Source organism: Miniopterus natalensis, chromosome 15 (genome assembly GCF_054644295.1).
Source record: "Miniopterus natalensis isolate mMinNat1 chromosome 15, mMinNat1.hap1, whole genome shotgun sequence".
NCBI lineage: Eukaryota > Metazoa > Chordata > Mammalia > Chiroptera > Miniopteridae > Miniopterus > Miniopterus natalensis.
In genome coordinates, this window is record NC_142095.1 from 5,955,647 (window position 1) to 5,970,415 (window position 14,769).

Genomic DNA, 14,769 nt, shown 5'->3' on the forward strand with positions numbered 1-14,769 from the left:
TTTTGGGAACTCCTTTAAGTACTTTCAGCCCCCGTAGTTACGTTATTATTCACCTTATTCCGACTTTTTTTCCAATTTTAAATGGTTTAAAGCAGCAAATCTAAAGTATCAAATTCAAGATTGAGGATGACGACCTTGGTAGACTCTGAAAATGACTTCAGAAAAGGAGTTTTAACTTCCTAAGGTGGTTTGTAGGGACCGTTCTTGTTTGGATGTTTAAGTTCTGGTATATCCGTTTAAAATAACTTCTTCAGAGGCAAGAATATGTGGACCAGACTGACAGCTGTCAGAGGGAAAGGGGGCCGGGGGTTGGCCTGAGGTGGGCTAAGGGGGAGAAAATGGGGACATGTAATAGTGTCAGTAAAGTTAAAAAAAGAAATACTGTTTTCTTTAGTCATGCTGAAAGTATTTCCAAACTGTTCTAAGATACACTAAAGGAAAACTATTCATGGGGTAACAAACATTTTTGGTGTAACTCAGAAGGTCCTCTGGTATTTTAGTGTTGGAGTCATTTTTCAGTGTTACTTTGCTGTTCTGTATTAGATGTAGAACAGGCTTGAGAAACTGGACCGAGTACACACTACTTCATACCCCTAAGGGTTTTTCTGAATACTTGGTTACCTGCTTGCACATTTCCCCTTTTATGTCTCCCTCTTATTAAATGCTGCTCAATATTCAGTTTGTGATTTTTCAATGTTTGAGTATATGGTGAAATCCCTAACTTAAAAAGAAGTCAAAAAGTAACCAGAAAATCACTCCGGTGGGGGTAAAATTATTATAAATTGCATACATCGATCAAAATCTTTAGTGTTTGAAAACTATTAACACTAAATAAAGGACAAAAGCTGAATATAGTGAAAACCGTCTTTATTTTTATTATCTTATTTTCAACAGTGATTACTTGAACTTAAAAAAAAGTATTAACTAATGGTTATTGAAAAGCCAAACCTTTCCAGCCCACTTCATGTTCTCTTTCAACCATTTCAGGGCAGAACAATGTTCCAAACTATAGACCTGTTCCTTATTAACATTGACGGTCATGTGCTTAACAAAAAGCTTGGGATCCGATAAACGAGCAGCCATCATTAATCTTTCCACTGCAGCTTGGTAATCATCCTTGCTCCGGGATTTGTTTTCTTCACATCTATAAAGTAAAGACCTCACAAAGTCAGAAACTCTAGGAAGATATTTACATTTATTAGTACTAGTTACGACACACTTTTTACTGTATTCTACCAGTGGCTTTCAAACTTTTGACCATGACACAATAAGATGCATTGTGACCCAGTAGACACCCTCATACATAAAAATGGAAAAGTTTCAGAAGATGCACCCTTACGACGTCTGCTCTATTTTTTGTCGTCTCATTTTTAATAATGTGGTTGCAACCCTCTAGACTGGTCGCACCACACAAATGGGCTACATAACCCACAATCTGAAAAAGTTAATAGCCTCAATCTTTGTATTTTCAAAGTTAATAATTGCATACTTTTTCATTATAATGCATGAAAGAATATTGAATTTAATCAAGTTTGGAGTTACTGACATGCTTTACCTTGATATTGGCTATTTTTAATTGTAAACATACTATGTAGCTGACATTTGGTAACAGAAATTGTAGTGTTCCTTTACTGTTTCTGGTTATTTTTCTTCAGTCTTGATTTAAGGTACTTCACAAAGTGTAGAATTAACTTTTCTAATAACTTTTCTATTAGTTTCCGAATTTCATAAAATTCGTACTTAATGGCTGTTTTTCCTGTGGGATAGGGAGTGGGAAGTATTTAAAATAGAGATGTGGTTGTTATATTAAGCATCACTTTTTGTGTTTGCTGCATCCTGCTCTTGGTATCTATAGGGTCCAGCAGCAAGGCCCTACCTGCATTAAGAGCACAGTGTGGTCCATAGAGTGGTGGGAATGAGGACTTCCACTTGGAACAGGAACCCGAGAGAGGAAAAATTGGTCAGGCACCTTCTAATACCTTCTGGCTTGGGAACTGGTGCCTAGAATCTGGTCGATTGGGCATGTGCCAACTATGTGCAGTTTTTGAAATGCTAAGGATGAATAAAGTTCTTTCTCATAGAAGTTATTGTAACAAGATAGGGCTCAGCATGATGAGGAAACAATACTGGCTTGGAGAAAATCAAAGGTGGGGTCCCAAATACCCCTAAAATTCAACAGTGAATACAGAGGCTGCATGTGTGTGGAGAATGCAAAGCTGTGAGAAAACCATGCCGCTCTCAGGATGATGGGAACCCAATGCCTCAGCTATTGCAGTACACAGGGCAAATAAGGAAGCCCTCAGAACAGAACAGAACAGAGCTAAAATAAACTAGCCAATTTTAGTTGGTTTAAAAACGAAGGTGGCTCTCATCAACTGCCGGACATAGAAAAACAGGCATGGATACATGGAACAGAGTGACAGCTGTTAGAGGGGAGCGGGGATGGAGGACTGGATTAAAGGTGACGGGATCAGCCAAAGAACACACATGCATGACACATAGACACAGGCAACAGTGTGGTGATGGCCAGAGGGAAGGGGGGCTGGATTGCTCATTCTGAGAGCAGTTAGTGGCATGTCACGAAGACACTCAAGGAACCAATGGAAGGGCCCATGTGGCAGGGAACTGAGGCTCCCTGCCAACAGCCTTGTGAGTGAGCCATCTGGGAAATGGATCCTCCAGCCCCAGTCAAACCATCAGGTAGGTGACTGCAGCTCCTGACTCCAACTACGTGACAGACCCTGAGCCAAGACCATCCTGCTAAGCTACTCCAAAAGTCCTGACCCACAGAAACTAAAATAGTATTTGTTTTAAGCCACTAAGTTTTGGGATAATTTATACACAGATAACTGAGAATATTCAATCTGAGGATCTGGTTTGTAACACCAGTAAACTGAAACAAAATTTTTATCAGCTCTAAAACAGGAGTCCCATGAGATCCTTGTATTACATGTTTCCTGGGTAAGGCTGACAAAAAATTGTAATAGTATAAGCCTAAATTCTGGGACTTTGAACGAAATTATTTAAAGGGATGCTAGTCTGGTCCAACAGCTACACTATAATATTTATGCATATATAACATTTTAAAATTCAGAAACTAGGCGGATGGGTTTATTTTCAACAGAATTGATTGAGCCTAGTAAACTATCACATAGGTCCCTTTTAGACCTGGTCTTAGATCTTTGTGTTGACCAAAAAGGTAAATAACTTTTAGGTGCCTATCTAAAAACTGTCAGTACATGGAAAAGACTGATACCTAAAGAGGACTCATCTCTGAATCAATACAGAATCTCTGAAGTTGTTCAAGTTTTTATTGAATGCTTTGGTTTTAAGTCTCAAAACAGTTAACGCTTTCTTCTCAATTTAAATGTTACCCAAGTTTGTAAATACACACTACACAACATAAATATAAACATATATACAAATATGTAAAACATCTACATCCTAGGGCAGGTACAGGCAGTCATGATCTGCTTTCAGGATGCGACTGGAAGTTATATCAACCAACCTTTTCAAAACTATCTGAAGTGTCTGTGTAGGAGTACCAGGACTCTGAATACTACTAGCATTAGATACCAGGAAGATTTCGATAGCTAAAAGCATTTCAATCTCAGATAAATAAGACGGAATCCGTAGGAGTTTTCGATATAAATTTCCCTCTAATGGTGGATAGCAACCCAATGAAAGAGCACCTGAAAATCAAAAAAAAAGATCAAACTTTACTAAAACTCTCATAGGTGAAAACCCAGACTTCCAAAATATCCATAGGTGATAATTACTTACAGTACAGAATAACTGATCACATTACACAGATTACACAAATTATATGGTAATGAGCTTATCCTGGTACATTTAAAATTTTCTGTAAAATGTTTTTGAAACATTAAACATGAAATTAGAAATACATTTAAAAAAACTCTGAAAAATGACTTGAGCCTCATTTTGACAACTGTATATTTAAAGCCATAGTCAACAATTTCAGAATAACTAAAATGCCAGAATAGCTACTTGAACCACTATCTTTGAATGTGTATCAACTGTTCTGTGTACATATTTGAATTTCTAGTTGTAAATATTATACAAGGATTCAGGGTTAGAAAATCAAAGCAAAAACCAATATACCAAAACTTTTTTTAATGTAACTTACTTTTGTAGTGAGCTCTCGCTTTGAGCCATAAACAACTCCTTCCTAAAGAAGTAATTAATCTTCTAAGAGAGGAAAAATCAATAGGGATGCTCTTTGAAATCATGAATTCTGCTACAGAGGATGAAATACCAAGACTGTTGCTTTCTATACAGGCATCTAGAAGTTTATTAAAAAGAAGGCTGTACTGTGAGACCTCCACAGTTTCTGAAAAGGAAAAAATAATGGATACAATGAAACTGGTCTATGTTAGCCCCTCAGACTTCTCTTACTCCTTTCCTTTCTCTCTGCTCCCCTTGGCACTTTAGGAGTGGCAGTCACTCAAGTGCCATCATCTTACATATTCTTTTAAGTAACAAAAAAGCATTCAACAGAAGCCAATGATTCATTCATTTTGCAATGAAGCATAGGAAGGAAGCTTGGCGGCGAATTCAGAAGCTGCATTAACACCTCTGGGATCCCCACAGGTGACTCATCTGCAGTGTCTCAGATGGCGGACAGCACCTTTCCGTTTGCATTCCCTCTGCAGTTCAGACTGTGGACATGTACTTCCCATGACTAAAAATCAATCATCCCCTCATAATATTCAGTCAAATAGAAGGAAACCCTTTGTTGGGTATTTCTGTTCCTCCCCATTCTTCACTTAGAAAGGGCAGTCCTTGGAGACTCCCAAGACTTTCATTCCCTATATTAAGTTAGCTCACTCTATAACCTAGACTCTAGGTTTTCAACCACGTTAGGCCCTTTTAGTGGTCCAGGCCTCATCAGAAAATTAGTGTCCTTAACTTCAGTCTCATCCTAAATATTACCTTTAGAAAAGAGGAACTTTCCTAAAACACCAACTTTGATTGGTGAAGCAGAGGGGAGGCCCTCAGGTTAACATTTTCATTAAATGTTAACCCATACCTCTGAACCCACCACCCAAAGCCTTTCGTTTCCCTTAACATGGACTCCCTCTTCCTGTCTATATGATCCGAGCACAAGCATTCAAGAGCACTACCCTGCCATCACCCACGTTAGCTTTCTTTGAACTTTTCACCTGCTTAATTTCCTCTACTTATTCCATGTTTACCTATGTTATAAGGTAATGGAAACCAAGTTCTATATTTGTTAATAAAAGAAAAAGTATTCTTCATTATCCCAATGCAAAGAATTCTTGTAAGATATAAAGCTTGCTGGGGGTCCTTAACACTGTTGGCTGCTGACGTGGCAGAGATAGGAAAGGCTTCTGTTAGGAACTGCTGACCAACAACCCAAAGACAAGCATCTCCACTTTTTTTTTTTTTAAACCCATCAGGAAAGCATATTCAATTTGTAGAAAACACATTTTACAGAAAACAACTTCATTAAAAATATATGCTGGGATATAAAACTCAAACCAAAACAGGTGGAGAACTGTTTCTTATTAACAGTTAAATACCAGACGGGCAAGAGATAATTAAGCTAGACTTCTAAAAAACATACCTTGAGAATTTTGAAAACCTGGTAGATTTTGCAAAACTTCAAATGTCTGTCTGTAAAGGCTCTTCGCTAAGATTTCATGTGCAATTGTACAGAGCAGATTGTGTCGATTGAGTACATCCAGTCTATCACAAGGCCATAGTGGTGTATCGATTATCCACTCTGACTCTTTCAAAAAGAAAAAAGTACTAACACTTTATTTACACTATGAAAACTACACTTATTTAAAAACATTAGTTGTGATTACATTTTTTGGAAAGTGATAAATATGTGTACTCATAAAAGATAACCATGGCTCAAATGTATTAGGAACATATAGTGATGATCATACCTTATTATTTTTTAATTCTTTATTTTTCTTAGTATACTAATCAGTTACTTATTCATAAATTTAATGTTTATTTTTATGTGACAAAAATGTTCAGATTATAACATATTTGTAATAATGTAAAATTTTATAAGAACACTTATTATAAGAATACATTCTCAAAAATAAAAACCAGTTTACAATGTACTTAATACTAGTTTTGTTTTTTTTAAAAATAAATATATCTTTATTGATTTCAGAGAGAGGAAGGGAGAGGGAGAGAGAGATGGGAACTGAACTGCCATCTCCTGGATCCTAGGCCGATGCTCAACTGCTGAGCCACGCCCAGCCAGGCAATACTAGTTTTATGGTGATAAAAGTTCTTACTGCATTAATCCTGTTTTTCTCTGTTCCAGAGTTGGGAAATATTTTCCGTTTGTCTAAAAATCTCAGAGTCAAAAGGCAATCAAATTTTCTATAATATTCTTTATCCACTTACCTTCCAACATATGCATATTCAGTCATTACCATGAAGATTTTGAATGTAGGCACTGAGAATGAAAGACTATAAAGACAGTCTGCATTGAATGAATTTCCAGGCTAGTAGTGAGTCAAGCAAACAACTATCAAGGTGAATACTGCGATGGGGGTGGGTGGGTATCGAAACATATCCTTTCTCCCCTAAATGTATACATTTAATATTATCCTGACCAAATTTCCTACAGAACTATATTAAAACCTGACTCAATAATCCTGAAATACATCCCAAAGAATAAACAGTTGAGAATAGCAAAAAAACAGTATGGAAAATATAAATATTATCACCTATTCTAAAGCTATATTAACTAAAAGGAGTATGGTGCTAGCACAAAAAGAGATCTCTTGTAGAGGAGACTAGTACAGAAACAGACCCAAGCAGACATGATTCTAATGTATAATAAAAGTGGCATTTCAAATAAGTGAGTAAAGGATGAGTTGGGACATTTGGGGGAAATAGGTAAAGTTAGGCTCCCACCTCATATCAAAATTTAAAAGTAACAATAAAAAATTCTGAAGACCATATGGATAAATATATAATTTTGAAATAGTCAACAACTACCTAAAGCATGATACAAAAGTTATGAAAGATTTAAAAAGCAGTTTATGTTAAACAGAAAATGTCAGTTGGGCAAAAGAACAAACAAAAATGCAAAAAGAAAAATCAGTTTTCCTAAGTGTGATATATACACATCACTGATGGTACCTGAACTAATTTTAGATGTTATAATTTTAATAATTTGTGTGTTATACAAATTATAAAAATAAAAGGGTCAAATTAAATATAAAAATAACATTAAACCTGTGATTTCATATATATTATTACTTAGGATGAGAACAAGTTGGTTGATTTACTTTTAAAATGTTTACTTTTAAATATAAACTATCCCTATAAAAATTCAAGCAAAAAAAAGTACAAAGAAGAAATTAACAAAACTCTAATAAGCCCATCAATGAAATTTCACCAGGGCTCACATCTGGTGAAAATTATTTGGGAAAGAGGTATTAATGACCTAAATAGTGACTATACCTAGATAAATTAGATATTAAGTAGAAAGCCATCCACTGATCAAAAATGAAGACAATAGTTTTAAAAAATATTAAAATTGTTTATATGCTTATATTAGTACTATAGTGACAGTTATTAGGGTCCAGGAGTTAGGGCTAACCCTTATATTAAATTTCCTAGTATAAAAAAGTTAACATTAAAAAGAAACAACACCCCAGAATACACACATCTATGCTTTTAAGAACTCCAGACTGAGACAACATGGAAGGACCTTAAAAGCATTATGCTAGGTAAAATAAGTTAGACACAGAAAGACAAATACTACATGATCTTACTTATATGTGAAATCTTAAAAACACATACCACCAAACCAAAAAAAACAAAATAATATAAGATTTGTGGTTACCAGCAGTGAGGTTTGAGGGGCAGGGGAGCTAGACAAAGATGGTCAAAAGGTACAGACTTCTAGTTATAAGTGCTGGGGATGTGATGTAAACATGACTAGTTAACACTGCTGAATGGTCTACTTGAAAATTATGAAGAGAGTAGATCCTAAGAGGTCTCATTACAAGGGAAAAGCATACTTTTCTTTTTTCTATTTATATAAAATGATAGATGTTAACTAAGCTTATTGTGGTAATCATTTCACAATATATGTAAGTCATTATGTTTTACACCTTAAACTTACACAGTGCTGTATGTCAACTGTATCTCAATAAAACTACCAAAAAATCTTTAAAAAAACCCTCCTCAAAACAGCAATTTCTTCCCTAGGAAGGTACAAAGATAGTTAAATAAAGCAAGTCCACAGATAATCCATAATTAAAAATCCATAATAAAATGATAATGCTTACAGCAGTGGTTAAACTAGAGGAGTTAAGGAAGTCTGGTTTTGGGACACGGGTGAGGTGTGAGAAGTCACCACATGAGAATGCATAGGTACACGGTCTTCAAAGTGAGGTCCCCGGACCTGCACCATCAGCCATATCTGAGAACTTGTGAGAAATACAAATTCTCAGGAGCCACCCGAGACTTAATGAATCTGAAAATCTGGGTATGGGCCAAGCAACCTGTGTCTTCACAAGCCTCCCAGGACATTTCGGTGGTCAAGTTGGAAACAAGATCAGAATCACCACTTTGCTCAGCTGGCTGACCAGCTTCATCTGGGTCTGCACACATGATTTGTTCTTCTGCTCTGGCTGCAATTTTATAAAGTCCATTTAAAGGAAATACTAGGGAAATAATAGTACTGGTGTAGGGCTTAAAAACATGGACTTTGTAGACAAAGAGACCTAGATTGGAATTCTTGCTCCATACTTATCTGCTGTGTGATCTTCTCTAAACTTTAGTGTTCTCATTGTGGGATACCATCAGCTATTTCATGAGGCTGGTATTGACTCAACAAAGACACACAAGTAACACACTTAGCACAATGCTTGGTATGTAGCAAATACATTATTAAATAATCAAGAGAAATACAATTCAAAAACAGACCAAGAACATGAACTGGTAATTCACAAAATAAGGACAAATAAAGTTAAATTTTCTAATAAGCAATTAAATGTACAATAAAGCAGTGAAAATCACTTTTGCCCTATAAACTAGCAGAGATAAAAAGGTAATATATACAAAGCTGGCAAGGGTGTTTCATGATATGCATCTCCATACACTGGTAAGGAGACTATTATCAGTACCACCTTTCTAAAGGCATATTTTGTTTCTAGTCAGAGATGAGACTTGGAATGGGTTATACTGAATAGCCAGATTAGGGTTTGCATAAACTGGAGTGCACCAGTCTGTCTGAAAACTGACAATCAGAATATTGGGCATTAACATTTTCACTGTTTACATGCACCTGTGATCCCAAAAGGGACAATGTCTATATAGAATACACACCTATGTAATATTTCTCTAGGATTTTCCTCATGAAGGGAGGCTTCCTAATAAACTAAAATAACTTGCCACAAGTCTGAATGGGCATAGGGCAAATTTGTCAACATTTACCAAAAAGCTTTAAACTGCCCTTGTCCATTAACCCAGCAATTCCATCAGAATTTATTCTAAGGACATAGTAGAGATTTTGATAAACAATAATCCATGCTGAACATCCCTTTATCTTAGACATTAGAAAACAAGCTGGTTCAAGAAGAGTGGATTCATAGGTATGGTTATGTATTTATATTTCTAGATATTTGTAAGATGGAAAACCATTCTTCCCATTAAATGATGTTGCAGGAGAATATTCCTTTTCACAGAAGGATGTCCATAGAAAGACTTCCCTGAAAAAAAGTGCAAGGTACAAAAAGAGTCTGTACAGCAACATTAAAGTGGACAGGAGTCATTTCTGGGTGTCTGAATAAGGGACTTTTATCGTCAGCTTTGCTTCTCTTCCTGTTCCCGCTTCTCCATAAAGCATATGTGTTGCTTATATTAAGGTAATAAAAGTTATTTTAAAATTCAAGGGTGGTTTCTGAATAAAGGGAAGCATAACTTTTCACAAAACATATTCTGAGAGTTATTTTTCAACTTCAAAACTGATTATAAAATTATGATTTTCAGGCTTTTTAAAAAATGATGGTATGGGAAAGAAGTCAGGGTAAGAATTTGTTGTTTTTACCACGACACAAGCTACTAGTGCTGAGAAAGTTTAATGTGTGAAAGTGAAAAGCCAAAACAATATATTTCCTCTCATAAAGTGTCACCCAGTAAACCAAACATGGGTAAAATATCCTGCATTTCTCAAACATGAGTATTGCATGTAACCCCTTCTTTAAAAAGTTTAGTAGTAATAAATGCACTTTGTTAAAAGGAAAACTATAGAAAAAAAATCTTATGTAAAAGGTTAATCTGCCTCTCATCCCTGATGCCAAGCACTCCATTCCTTTCCCAGAAGCAACCACTATTATTTCCTAAGTGTGCTTCTACAAATATGCTAAGGGTATATAAGCACATATGTAAGTACCCATTTTATTTTTATACAAACGGTAGCGTACTCTATACCTTGTTCTGCACATTCCTTTTCTCACTTGATAACAGAGCCTGAAATCATTTCAAATGAATAGCTGTAGATCTGCCTCATTCTATTCCCATGCATGGCTATCACACAGTTTAATTAACTGCTCTTCCCTTAATGAGCACTTGAGTTATCCTGAATCCTGTGTTCTCATTGGTGATAATGAAAAAAGACTTCAGATAACATACTGCACATACCTTGTATGCAGATATAAATATGTTTGTAGGAGAAAGTCCTAGACATGGAGTTAATAGACTGATACACGCATTTTCAATTTTGACAAGTATTTTGCCAAAAAGCTCCTAAAGACAATGCGTGTGAATGCCTTCTCTATACCCTCAAAAAAAGCAAATAGCCAAACTCTGATCTTTGCTAGTCTGAGGTGTTCTTTTTTTTTAATATATCTTTATTGATTTCAGAGAGAGGAAAGGAGAGGGAGAGGGAGAGAGAGATGGAAACATCAATGATGAGAGAGTCATTGATCGAGCCCACAACTGGGCATGTGCCCAGACCGGGAATCGAACCCCGATCGCCTAGATCCTAGGTTGATGCTCAACCGCTGAGCCACGCCCGGCCGGGCGATGTTCTGTTATTTTAATGTATACTTCTCCTAAGAGTATGAGACCCACTACAAGTGAGGTTCAGCCATTTGTATTTCCTTTCTTGAGATTGGCCTGTTCACTGCAGAACCCTTTCAAGAACTAAACAATTCTGGATAGAACTTAGCATACTTCTGTGGGCCCTTCTTTTGAAGAAAATTTTACTTATGAAAATGACTCTTTTAATGTTTTCTTTTCTTTATTTCAGAGAAAGGAAGGGAGAGGGAGAGAGAGAAACATGGATGAGAAACAGCAATTGGCTGCCTTCTGCACCGGCCCCCAGCCCACCCGGGATCGAGCCTGCAACCCAGGCATGTGCCCTGACTGGAATTGAACTGGAGACCTCCTGGTGCCTGGGACTATGCCCAACCACCTGAGCCACACCAGCTGGGCTAAAAATGACTTTCAATTGAAATGCTCACTGCAAAAGAATCCTGTGCTTATAACTTACAGAAAATGTAAAGATATCAAAATTAAAACATCAAAATTGTAAAAATTTTAAATCTCCTTAGAGCACTCCACATCCCTCCCACAAACTTCCCCTCATTCTGTTTCAGGTAGACGTTTCCTATAATAGAACAACCCAGGCCCATTTTCATCAATGATTTTAATCTTTCCATTTCCTGCCACATCTCTTCTTTCTAACAGAGCTTGTGACCTCTGACTTGCATATTTCGCCAACTTCTACTTTTGTATCTTGGTTGCTCTTCCCCACTTAGCAAACCTAGCTAGTGCGGTTTGCTAAGCTGTAGAAAACCTTTTCCGGCAAGTTTCTGATCATGAAGCCCACTCACAGCATCTGTACTCCATATACTCTGGGTACTGCACACACGCAGGCACGAATATGAGTGTGTGCCAGTACATGTGTGTGTGTTCATGTAAAGGTTATCTATTTGCTTTACTTGGGCATATATTCCATCTTCCCACCTAAACTCAGATTCTCAAGGTTTCTTCATTCTTACCCCATTTTATCAAATAAAATCTGCCTGATGGTCCAAGCAGCCAGAGTTACTATTAGATACCATGCTGTACTACTACTGTGCTCCCTACATTTTTATTGACCTCCTACCAAACACACCTGAGTTGCTTTATGCTGGCTTCATTTCAATTTCTGCTCGATGGATTACCTTACTAGGGAAAGTAAGCTTTGCTTGGTTTCCTTGGAAGTCATGTTTGCCTGTACATGCAGAGAGAATTTATGCAGACTGCAATCAGAGTTTCCCTTTCTCAGATCACAGCTGAAGCCTGGGCTCTAAACCTGGAATGTCTGAGTTTGAATCCAGCCTCCACTCCTTGTTACATCATCTGGGGCAAGTTGCTTAATGTCTCCGACAATGTATTTTTTTTAAGCCATAAAATGGGTACTACAGTAATTCCAAACTCAGGGCTTCTATTAAGATTAACTGAGATAATGCAGGTAAAGAATTTAGTATGATGTCTACAACAAAGTAAGAACTAGCTATTCAACAAAGGTTTATACAATTTCTTCTTTAAAGCTATAGGTTAACTTTCTCCTTTCATTTTATACAACCACCACTTTTCCTACCCCCATGACCATTAGAGTTTAGACCAAATTATCATCCACAATTCAGTATTAACTAAAGGCAGTGATTTTCAACAGTTGTGCTGCAAGAATTTTTAAAACATGCAATACCTATTTAGTCAGGGGTACCACCTCTTTTCCCTTAGATTGTCAAATAAAAAAATGACAACAGCCAACACAACAATAGCCTTCTGGTGTGAATGAATTAAAATTATACCTATTTTTTGGTCATATTGGCAAAAAATATATTTTTGGTGTGCTACAGAATTTTAGTAATTAGTTTATGTGTGCCATGAGATGAAACAGGTTGAAAATAGCTAACTTAAGGTAATTCATTACATAGACAAGAATTTATAACACAAATTTATGTTTGCATATATCAGAGCTTACCTCTTAATACCCACATGGCACCATCTAGGCTTCCACTTTTTAGAAAAATTTCTACTGCAACATTCACAATTTGACATCTTGGTGCTAACTTCTCAGGCCCTGTAAGTCCTTTTAAACTTGTAAAATGTATTTTTAATTCATAGAGCATATCTAAGACCTTCCTTCCCTAGAGTAAAAATAAAGAGCACTAATTGAGTACCAATCAATCATTTAGAGTATTAGAGACATACAAAGTTACACTGATTAGTGATAGAGAAACCCATTATCCAATTCGAAATATCATTCTAGACGGACAGTTCTCAAAACTGCTCCAAGATTCTACTTAAGCCCCTTCTTGCTCAGCCACAAAGGTAGAAGGGGAAGGGGGAGCAAGCAGGGCTTTGCCTCATATTACCCCTTGCCAACCATGGGACCCCTTTAAGCAGTTCTCCTTTCATGTGTTTTATACATTGTGCTTCCCCCTAAAGATTTCATTTGGCACAAGAATTTCATGCCTTGGTGTGGAAAACTATTATAAGTTTTTGTACTTCTGTTGATCACCTTGAGATCCAGGAGGGAGAGAAAGTAAAAATGAAGACAATTATCAAATTTAGATAAAGAATGATAGTGAAGAAAAGGATAAGATTATTGGCTGAAAACTGTTTCTTTGATTCAACAGATTATTTCACGTAGTCTACATAAAGACTTCTTGGACCTATATTATTATTTTGTATCGGGGATCAGCAAACTTTTTCTATAAACAGTCAGATAATAAATACCTTAGGCTTTGCAGGTCGTATCTTGTCAGTTGTACATTCTCTTTGGTTATTGTTTTTAATTTCTAACTCTTTAAAAATGTAAGAAACACTCTTAGCTCTCAAAATGTACAAAAACAGGCTGTGGGCCAGACTTGGCCTTTAGTTTGAAGACTCTTGTTTTATGTTATATACTATCTTGAGTGAGATGCATATTGTGATGTCAATGTACTTTCAATTTGACTATATAAATAGTACATTTTCAAGAGTTAGCTGCTTTAGCTTAATTTCAATGGTCTTTTATGTTAAAAAATGAATAGGTTGGATTAAAAATACTGATATTTGTTCTAAATAAGATAGTGAAAATTTTTAATTAAAATACAAATTCACCAGCTTCTTAATAACCTAATAAAATTTGCTCTAAAATTTGAGCAAAATCAATTTGTGTTTTTAAAAAGGGTCTTCTTGTTAGGTAGTCCTTAATTTCTCAAGCATTAAATATCCAAGATATTAATGCTATGACCAACCTTAAGCTAGACTATGACGCCAGGGACACAGTACATTCTGTCCATTCCAGGCCTACCACACAAGAAGTACTAAACCTCTTGGAGACTTCAGAGACTGAGACCTTCTGTACAATGATTCTGCTGCCTTTTAATTTTAAAAAGTTCATGATTTTATATGAGTGACCATGTACTTAAATGTTATTTGAACTTATTCAATTTTGAAATAACAGCTATATAAGAAGCAACAAAAGATACATATTAATAGGTGATTTGCTAGTGGGCGTCTGTCAACTGTTCCACTTGCTATATTATTCCATCCCTCAGCACTTCCAATTTTGGGTTTTCTTGTCTTCTACTTTACTTAAGTTTACTAAATCTATAACCCTACCCACCACCTCTCAGGGAAATCTAAAGAATGGTAGTATAACATGGTCTGGAATCAATAGACCACTTCTATGGTGAGCTAAACCTCAAAGGCAGACATCAAGATATATGGTATTAGTATTCCAGAGCATTCTAGGAGGTG

The 14,769-nt window shown here is 36.2% G+C and overlaps 1 protein-coding gene across 1 annotated transcript in view; it reads right to left on the minus strand.

Annotated features, from left to right (window-relative positions):
* Positions 1-924: 924 nt before the first annotated feature.
* Positions 925-14,769, minus strand: part of TOPAZ1 (testis and ovary specific TOPAZ 1) — a 40,243-nt gene continuing 26,398 nt past the window's right edge. Inside the window, exons 16-20 of the mRNA XM_016196190.2 lie at positions 13,004-13,169; positions 5,609-5,773; positions 4,148-4,351; positions 3,509-3,692; positions 925-1,144 (exon numbers count right to left, since the gene is read on the minus strand). Of these exons, the coding sequence (XP_016051676.2) occupies positions 925-1,144; positions 3,509-3,692; positions 4,148-4,351; positions 5,609-5,773; positions 13,004-13,169 (939 nt within the window). The remainder of the gene's footprint in view (positions 1,145-3,508; positions 3,693-4,147; positions 4,352-5,608; positions 5,774-13,003; positions 13,170-14,769) is intronic.